Consider the following 10,000-nt stretch of genomic DNA (forward strand, 5'->3'; position numbering starts at 1 on the left):
GGGGGGGGGGGTGGTCAGGAAGGAGCTGAGCTGAGAAACCTTGGAATTAAATAAGGGGAAATGCAAAAGACTGCGTGATCTTCTCCCCTCTCTGCAGGCCCAGGGTTGATGGTCAAATAACACATAAGTTGAAGGCAGACAGTATGATCACATGTGTGCATATGTATTTTGCAATGATTGTCACAATCATATTAACACATCTCCTACCACTGCTTGGTAATATTCTTCCACATGAGTTGTATTTTTCTTGTTGATATATGAGTATGTGTATATTCATATGTGTGTGTGTGTGTGTGTGTGTGTGTGTGTGTGTGTGTGTGATATGCATGCACACACATGTGCGTGCATATGGAGGCCAGCGGTCAACATCAGATGCCTTCCCCAGTCACCCTCCTTTTATTTTGTGAGACAGGCTCTCTCAGGAAACCTGGGGATCACCAATTCAGCTAGATGGGCTGGCATCACCTCTGTAACCAGCTTTTAACATGAGTTCTAGAGGATCAAACTTAGGTCCTCATGTTGTACAGCAAGCTCTTTGACAGCAGAGCAATCTTCCAAGCCCTACATAATTACCATTAAAGCTTGAAGACTTTCCCAACAGAAAATTGACAACCAGGTTTTCTGGACTCAGTATAAAAAGAAAACCTAGGTCCTTGGCTCAACTATGAAAGAGTTGAGGCCTTGACAAGAGAGCAGACAACCTGGCAGGCCACTACTGTGGCCACACAGACCTCAGACCCTGAAGGATGAAAGCAAAGGGATCAGGTGGACCTGAGGCCAATCATTGACTCTCTGGCAGTCTCCACCGCAGCCACGTTAGCCAAGTGCGGACACAGATGAGACCAATAGGAGCACAAAGATGAGTCCAAAAACATCTGTTCCACTCAACAAATAAATTCATCCCTGCTCAGGGACTATAGGAACTGAAGAGATTTCTCAGCAGTGTTTTGTGATGGGCAGATAACCGCCTCTCCTTGTAATTGGGACAGCCTCCTAAAATGGAGCCTCGGGAATTCTCTGCTCAGGGGATGGGAGAGGACACGCTGGCAGGATGCAGGTGGGTTGAGCAAGTGAGGAATTTTCACAAAGCTCAGGAGAAAATGTTGCTGCTTTTGTTCCCAGTATTTGAAACCAACAAGAAATAATGTTTACCTTTCTCCCCCCAAATCCAGGTCTTCCGATGCCCCCTCTGGGTCCTACTGGCCCAGGAGAACCCTGAAAATAAAGAGTAAGAGATGAAAAGGCCACTGCTACAGCAATTCATGAAAACCAACCAGGAACAAGTTACCAACTCACGTCTTCCCCAAAAGTCCCAGATCCCAGACGGCTTAAGGGGAGATGCAGTGAGACGGGAGAGAGTAACTTAGGTAATGGACCATGGCTCTGCCTCCACCAGAAATTCACTGGTCCATATGGGACCTTGGGTGTCCGGGGAGGCAAAAGGCTTGACTCAACTAGCATTTAAGTGAGGGGATGCTTACTGCAGTGTTAGAATAAAAACACACCACTGCCACATGCAAGTCCCACAAAACTACAGATACATCCATCATGGCATGAAGGGCCTATTTCAGTTTCTCAGTCTAAATCTGAGCATAAGCATCCTTCACCAATCTTCTAGGAAGATATAACTGAGCACATTCAGGCATGCCTTGCCTTCTGAGCTCTTGCTGGCAGAACTGAAGAACTCAATAGAATCAAGTGCTCCATGTAAACCATCCAAACTCTCATTCCTCACTTAGGAAACGCATTCAAATGCTGAACTAGGAAACCGAGCTTAGGAATCAAACAGACCTGTGTAAGCATGGATCTTTGCACTGTCGAATGTCTGTGGTCAGTGGAGAGGCAGACACATGGCACAGAGAAAATCGAAAAGTGCAAGAAGAATAATTCCTTTGCCTTAGACATGTCCATCGTTTGGTGGCATTTTTAGGTCTCCAAATGGTTTCTCGGGCTGAGGGAGTGGGTCTGTGCTTTCAGAGTGAAAGGTCACCTAAGGGATGTGAGCTGAGCTAGAGAGTGTATCCATAGTAACCAAAAAGAGATGAAATAAATGTCCCACAGAGAGCATCAAATATACTACACACTCGGGCATTTTGAAATAAGAACAAACTGAAGGTGGCGAGTCATTGGCCCTGATGTCTCCGGGTCACTCACCTGAGGTCCCTGATGTCCTTGACTTCCTTTGTCTCCTTTCCCGCCACGATTTCCACTTGGCCCCTTTTTGTCGGAAAAACAAAAGACAACACAACAACAGAAACGATGTGCTGTGATGTCAATGAAACGCACTCTCTTAGGAGATGCTTTTGAAACATCTCCGTGGAGACAGAGCAATGGTCTACACCTTCAAGCAACCTTACTGCTGTGAGATTAAGTCCTTTTTAGAAGAATAACTGCAGACAAGCCCAGACACAGTGGCACAGATCTTATTACGGGATTCTCTGCCTTGGCAAAAGAGCCTCATCCTTCTTCTACAGGGAGAAATAAAAATAGATCCAAAGAGGAAAAAATAAACCCACGAAGAAAGGGAGCCGCAAACAAATACATATTGAGTGTATTTCATTGGTGGTTCGCTGGACCAAGGTGTTTTCCCAATGTGTAAAATACAGGAAGTGTTAGTTTCAAGTTGGGGCTAAAGAATACATGGTGGCAGATATCTGCTGGCTGAAAGTTTATCTCTCTGCCATATTTTATGTGTGGGTCTCACAGAGTTCTCTTGTGTGGCTGGGGAGACTAGAATTAAAATGGCCCCGGCCTAGCAGAAATAACTGAGTGAGCCTTAAGCCACTGCTATCAAGGGATCCCAGAGCATCTGAAATGACTGTCATCTCACACCCAGCCCCAAAAGGACCTGGGCAGTTCCAGACGGATCCCATGGTTACTCAACCTGGCAAATGGACCAGATCTCAGAAATAAATCAAGAAAATCCAAATTCATTTAGAGTTAATAATCTGGAATTTTCTAGAAGAAAAATGAGGCCCTTGAAAGGCCTTAAAATGGGCATTTCTACATAGACTCTTTCAAAAGTCCAGGTTTAAACTAAGCTCAACACACAGTGAGATTCACCAGTGGCAACACCCAGGTGGCACAAAGCCAGCCTCAAGGGATAGTCATGGCTTCTTCCAGGCACAGAAGACAGGGCAGATGTCCTCACCTCTGACACCTGTGCCACTAATGGCGATTGGGGACTGATGGCAGCCCAATGTCAAATAATAATAATGAGCTGTTAAGTTTTCATTTTTACCATAACCTAGTACAATGCAATGTTATCACAGAGCACATTCTTCCCCTCTTGAGGGTCATTAATGAGCTGCAAATGTTGGAACAGGTTTGACAGAACAAAATCAAAATTCAGAATCATTTCCCACAATAGGAAATGCACAAGGTGATGGATGTCTGCAGATTGATATTTTATTATTTGTGTATATATTTTAAAGTTTTATTATTTATTTTTAATTGTGTGTGTGTGTCTGCACACTTAAGTACAGGTACTCAAGGAGGACAGAAGAAGGCATCAGATCCTCTGGACTGCAATTATGGATGCTGGACCTCAAACTCTGGTCCATGGCAAAGTATTTGTGCTCTTAACCACAGAGCTATCTTTCCAGCCTCTTGGTTGTATACTTTTGTACTGAGATATCTGCCTTCTTACAACCAGAATCACTCTACACTATTTGCCATTTACAAATTCCCAGCATACCTGTGGCCCTTGTAGTCCTTCAGGTCCCTGTGTACCTTGAGGCCCCGGGTTTCCTGCTTGTCCCTAATAAACAAGAGTTTTCAGTGTTAAGATTTTCTCTGCATAGTTCACATACAAAAATCATTTGTTTCGTCTGCTGGGCTCACCCCTTATGCAGCCTGGGAATCTTATTGTTCCAGCTGTCATGAATGAACTCAAGTATGTTTCCAATTATCATAAAGATGGGGGTGCATAGGACAATTGACCCAAACAAGCTGTGGTGGTTTGAATGAGAACAGCCACAGAGGCTCATAGATTTGAATGTTTGGTTCCCCCATGAGAGAACTGTTTGGGAAGGATTAGGAGGTGTGGCCTTGTTGAAGGAAGTGTGTCACTGGGCGGTGGGCTTTGAGGTTTCTAAAACCCACACCAGTCCCAGGCTTGCGCTCTCTCTGCCTGCTGCTTTAGGATCAGAAAGAAGTGCTTAGCTACTATTCTAGCACCATGCTCCATACTATGATGGTCATGGACCAACCTTCTGAAACTACAAGTAAGTCTCCAATTAAATGATTTCCTCCCTAAGCTGCCTTTGTTATGGTGTCTCTTCACAGTAAGAAAACAGTAAGTGAGACACAAATTTTGTTTGAAACTGCCATAATGATATCAAATAATTAGCATGCTAATTAAAAGATGGATCTAAAAGGAAAAATAAAACATGGAAGGAATACCTAGAATATATAGCTAATAATAATAACTTGAATAAAAGCTAAGAAGACACAAGAATTTCACTTTCTTTCATGCTGGTTTCCAATACATGTGAAAGTCAATCAAGGGTGTGATAGTTTGGGTTGTGTGTGTTCTGTTTCTTTGTTGGAAGGTGTTTCTGAGGGAGACTTTGCTATAGTTGAGCCTGTCCTATTTCTGGAAGCTGACTGGATAGCTGCTGTGTTTCCCACTAGTCAGTACAGTTTATATCCAGGGCTGGGCATCCTTACGACATCCTGTCAAATACCATTTATCCAGCACCATCTATGTAAAAGAAATGTTCATAGTCCTCTACCACAAAGAACAAAAATTAAAGAGAATACTTACTGAGGGACCCTGGGGCCCCCTCCGGCCTTCCATTCCCTGAAACACCGAAGGCAAAGCATCAGTCAATGTGCCCAGACAGATGGAGATGGTCTCTGAGGCAAACCAATCTCTCCCATTCCCTGCTCATAGAGGGTTCTCTGGGGGCCTTGGCAGGGCAGGTTTTCCCACTGGGTGTTTTAAGCATGTTAACATTTAGGGAATTGTTGGCAACCCAATGTCAAAGTTACTACAGCCTCCCCCCACCCGACTCCAGTCTGATATTCTCTGATAGTTATCAAATGAGCTGTCTGGAGGTGCAGATCACCCTGAAGTGCTGTGTGCTAAGCAGAGGGCAAAGTAAATTTTCTAGACACGGTGGTATGTCACTCGGTGCATCATGTGGGCCCCACGAGGTTTGGCTCTGGAGAATTCCTTGAGTGTGTCTGCTCTTTGTGGGATCTTGATGCTACTGATCAAGTTTATCACAATAAAGCCAGGCTGGTCCCTCAGCTCTGTCCGTACTTATCTGGGAGGCAGTTCATATCACCAGTGCAAGCTCCAAGGACAGAGGAGAGCCAAGATGGACTATGCCCTGGACCCCAGATCCTAACTTATTTTCCCCAATCTACAGCCATAAATCTACAGCCATAAAAATCTGCTGGGATTACTCTCACTGAAAAAACAGTGGAACGCTCTCAATCACCAACTTATATTGTATTGCGATAACCAACCACAATTATTTTAAGCATTTGCTTTTATTCAATTATTATGTGGGAATTCTCTCAGAACTGCCATTTTCTCTGAGTTCCCTACCTCCTACAATTCCTTAGGTAAAATCACCTAACTAGTCTCTCCATCAGGTATTAAATTTTTAAAATAGCCTTTGGGGGGAAGTTACCATAGTAACTCCTCAGCTGTCTGTCTCTGGATATGACTAGTTAATGCTCTTGATATAGGAAAATGGAAAAGATTGAAAAGTCATCGAAGGTGGCTACTGTTGGCATAACTTCACATTCTGTCTCCATCGAAAAGCAAGGATAAGGGCTAGTGTGATGCCTTCCCAGGTAAATGTGTTTGCTGCTCTTGCAGAGGACCTAATCCAGGGGGTTCACTACTACCTGTAACTCAACATCCTCTTCCGGCCTCCATGGGCACCTGGATGCAAGTGCACATATACACATACATGCACACACAAGTGAAAAATAAGGGCAAGGATAAGCTGGTCACGGTGGTGCAAGCCTATAATCACATCACTTGAGAGGCCAAGGCACAAAGACCTTGAGTTCAAGACCAGCCTAGTCTACATAGTAAGTTCAGTGCCAGCCTGGGGTGCAGGATGAGAGAGACCCTTTCTCTCAAAAAAGAGGGAGGGAGTAGAGAAGAAAGGCTGGAAGGAAGAAGGTTTATTCTGTGTAATTTGTTTTTGTACAACATTGGTCCTTAGAGGTATGGCCTTAGAAATATCTCACTCTCTTGCTTTCAGCCCCACTCTTTTTTTGTTTGTTTGTTTTGTTTTTTGTTTTTCCAGACAGGGTTTCTCTGTGTAGCTCTGGCTGTCCTGGAACTCACTCTGTAGACCAAGCTGGCCTCGAACTCAGAAATTCACCTACCTCTGCCTCCCAAGCGCTGGGATTAAAGGCGTGCGCCACCACTGCCTGGCTTGGCCTCACTCTTTAAAGCGTAGGTGGCCCAAAGAAAATGCGCAGTAAGCCCCACACAGTCCTTAGGAGCACAGACTCTAAAGTGAGAGCGGCCGAGCTTGAAGGCCCGCTCAGTCACTTACTAGCTACTGTGACCTAGGGCGAGCTGCCCAAGTCTCTGTGATTTGTTCATCTCTAATGTGGCTAGGATGATACAATCCACCTGGCAGGGGCCTTACTGGTTGTATCTAAATGAGTATTTAAAAAGTGATTAGATGAGGATCTGCTACAAACCAGATGATACATTAGAAGTACAAATGCTCTAAAGATTCTCTGCACGTGGCCACCAAAGGCCATGGGTCTGGAAGGTGGCTTCCTGTGTGGTTGTGAGTGTGTTGAGCCATTGTTTTAGTAAGAGCTGTGGTGATGATTAATTTATGTAGGTTGAGGTTCAGTCACACAGGGAGCCCATGCCTGGGGTTGGGGTGTGTTGTTTACAATCCATTATCCACGTTTACAATCCATTATCCACTTAAGATGCTCTGAATCTCACGACAGAATTCTGGCCTACATTGGAAACGTGGGGGAGAGGGGAGAAAAGCCCCAGGTTGCTTGATTATGAACATGAATATGAATGTGGCCTCATGTAATTCCCAAGAAAAGAAACTGTAAAGCAGAGAAATAGGTAAAAGACAGGGACGAGGCTGAAGTCCTTATAGTGATTTAAAAGGCATGGACTAGCATGTCCGAGGATTAATCTCTGCCCTGCTTCCCAAGAGCTCTGTTTTTAAAGTGCATGATTTATGTGTCAGCTATAAACCTATTTCAAACTAAACTCCTTTTTCTCATGAGCCAACAGATATATTTATCTCTAAAATTTATAACTCTTGGTTCATCTCACGGCTCAGCTGCCTTCCCCCAATTACATCTTAATCCGCTTGAGTCTGGAAGGCACCATCCTAGGGAATGGTCCCAGAAGCTTGGGAAGCCAGCCCCTCTGGCTTAGGATCTTTGCCATTCTGGATAAACAAAGGCAAGACAGGCTAGGATGGAGTTGCTGTTCCCAGGGAAAGGGGCAGCAGCCTGCTGACTTCAAGGGATGAGAACCATCCAACACTCAGAAAAGAAAGCCAAGTATTTTCATTCCATCCAAACAAGTAAGGCCAAATCCAGGACTCAGAACATTCTTCTCTGTTATCACATCCACACTGAGAGGTGCCTTCAGTACAAATGCCATCTCTGTGCCAGTCATGGTGGTGCACACCTATAATCCCAGCACACAGGAGGCAGAGGCAGGAGGATTTTCTGTCAGTTTGAGGCCAGCCTGATCTACATGGTGAGTTCTAGGCCAGCCTGGTCTATTCATAGTGACTTCCAGGACAGCCAGTGGTATGTAGCAGGACTCTTCTTTCCACCCCCCCAACCCCACAAAAATAAATAATTACCATCTTTAAATTCAGTAATCCACAAAAGGTAATGTGGTTTCTTTGTTAGTCCTTAAAAATTGAAGAAAATCTAATATTCTCTATTTGGGGGAAGGTAAGATTGACATCAATAAGACGCTATAAGCTACCCCCAGGGCCTCCATTGAGTTGGATGCCAACATTGGCCCTAATAGCCAGGGCTTGGGAATCCATTCAGGAAGAAGCCACTCCAGTTCTCCCTTTCCACTGTCAATGTGTAAAGACTTTGAGATTATGTCCACCCAGTCCATAATGTTCTGACATAGCTCCCAGATGCTAAGTTAGGAGAGGAGAGTGTGTATGTTCAAGTCATTGGCTCTCTTCAAAGGCATTCAGAAACACCTTGAAGAGTCAAAGGCAAAGGCAGACTGGAGAATGCTGTCTCTTAGTCACAGATGATTTTGTCCCCCACAACCGCCAGCTGTAGACATCTGGCAGTATCTGAAAAGACATTTTTTTGGACGTTACTAATGGGTAAGCAGATGAGCAGAGCTCAGGAGTATTGCTAAAGCATCTTACAAGGTGCAAGACAGACCTTCTTAAGGAGGAATTCTCAGGCCCAAATGGTGAGTAGCACTGAGATTTTAGAATGCCTGCAAATGTTTCTACCAGTCACAGGTCTGCTGTGTCTACCTATGTCTCTGTGTCCATCACAAGTGACAAGGAAGGAGAGAGAGATCTGGGCGGTACTTACCCTGCTTCCTCTGGAACTAGGACTGCCATCTGTCCCCTTCTGCCCAGTTCTCCCCTAGAATCACAATAATTTCCCAAAGCCGTAAGTCAAAAGCAGGTTCTAAGTCCAGAGTAGGTTATAAAGCTGTCAGCGTGAACTATCAAATGCCATCAAGACAGCAGAATAAGGGAGTCATGCTAGAACCATTCTGTAGAGGACAGAGTTGGTGAAATGGCCAGCAAGGACCAAGATAGGAGTAGCAACATACCGTAAGTAAATGGTGACAAATGACATTAATAATGTCCCCCAAATAAATAGCCTACTTCAGACATACTCTATTTTCTTCTGTTGATAGATGACTTGGTGGGTGTTTGTTCATACGCCTCACTAAACTTACTTAGCTCAACAACAGAATCAGTCAACTTATCTATGTAACATAGATCCAATTACTTGTCTTCCTCGTTCTCCTTTGTCGCCCTTCTGGCCTCTGATGTTGCTGTCTTGTCCTGGGTTACCCTAGGAGATGATTTCAGAAATGATTAGAATCCAGAAACCCCAGAGTGAGGGAGTTAATTCATCAGTTTGGATACAGAGCCTTACTAGAGAGTTCAGGCTAGCCTTAAGTTTGTGGCTAAGGAGCCCAGGCTGGCCTTGAACTCACAACTAGCCTCTGGCCTCAGGCTTTTGAGTTCTAGGATTACAGGTGTGTGCCCCACATCAGGCTTTCTTTTTCTTTTTCTTCCTTTTTTTTTTCTTTTCCTCTTTTCTTCCTTGTGTGGTACATGGAATTAAACCCGGGGCTTAGAACACATGGGGCAAAATTTCTGTCACCGACAGATTTTTGAGATGGGGTCTCACTAAGTTGTTCAGGCCGCCTTGAACTTGAGATGCTCCTGTATCAGTGACTGGCACAGCTGGAATTCAAGGACTGTGCCACCAGGCTCTTATTTTATTGGTATAATATTGAAGTGTTAGGCAGACTTCAGCAGTCTCAACCTGGGGGTCATGACCCCTTTGGCAAACCTCCATCTCCAAATATATTTACCTTACAGTTCACAACAGTAGCAAAATTACAGTTACGAAGTAGCAACAAAAATAATTTTGTGATTGGGGGTCAGCACAACATGAGGCTCTGTATTAAAGGGCAGAAACATTGGGAAGGTTGAGAAGCACAGGGCTAATTCAAGCTAATGGATGAAGTGTAAGAAAAATCTCCAACTTAAAACTCTTGAAAGCAACATCTGCTCCAGATGAGGACAGGTTGGTGGCTAATGCAGTGTTTTCGGAGTACGTGCTGTGCAGTAACTTCCCTGCAATGTGGCTTCACTGAGGCACTGGCTCAAACAGTGCCAGGCCAGTCCCTTGGATGTGAAAATGAAACTTCCCATAATTGGGTCTGGAAGAGAGAATCTTACTAGGGATGTAGATCTGTGATACAGTGCTTACCCAGCAGGCACAGGGACCTGGGTGTGAGTCC

At 44.5% G+C, this 10,000-nt stretch overlaps 1 protein-coding gene across 1 annotated transcript in view; it reads right to left on the reverse strand.

The window, feature by feature from the left end:
- Positions 1-10,000, reverse strand: part of Col6a5 (collagen type VI alpha 5 chain) — a 111,282-nt gene that overhangs the window by 52,129 nt on the left and 49,153 nt on the right. Inside the window, exons 19-24 of the mRNA XM_031343519.1 lie at positions 8,974-9,039; positions 8,545-8,598; positions 4,769-4,804; positions 3,698-3,760; positions 2,155-2,217; positions 1,153-1,215 (exon numbers count right to left, since the gene is read on the reverse strand). Coding sequence (XP_031199379.1) covers positions 1,153-1,215; positions 2,155-2,217; positions 3,698-3,760; positions 4,769-4,804; positions 8,545-8,598; positions 8,974-9,039 — 345 coding nt within the window. The remainder of the gene's footprint in view (positions 1-1,152; positions 1,216-2,154; positions 2,218-3,697; positions 3,761-4,768; positions 4,805-8,544; positions 8,599-8,973; positions 9,040-10,000) is intronic.

The sequence above is a fragment of the Mastomys coucha genome, unplaced genomic scaffold (genome assembly GCF_008632895.1).
Source record: "Mastomys coucha isolate ucsf_1 unplaced genomic scaffold, UCSF_Mcou_1 pScaffold23, whole genome shotgun sequence".
Lineage (NCBI taxonomy): Eukaryota > Metazoa > Chordata > Mammalia > Rodentia > Muridae > Mastomys > Mastomys coucha.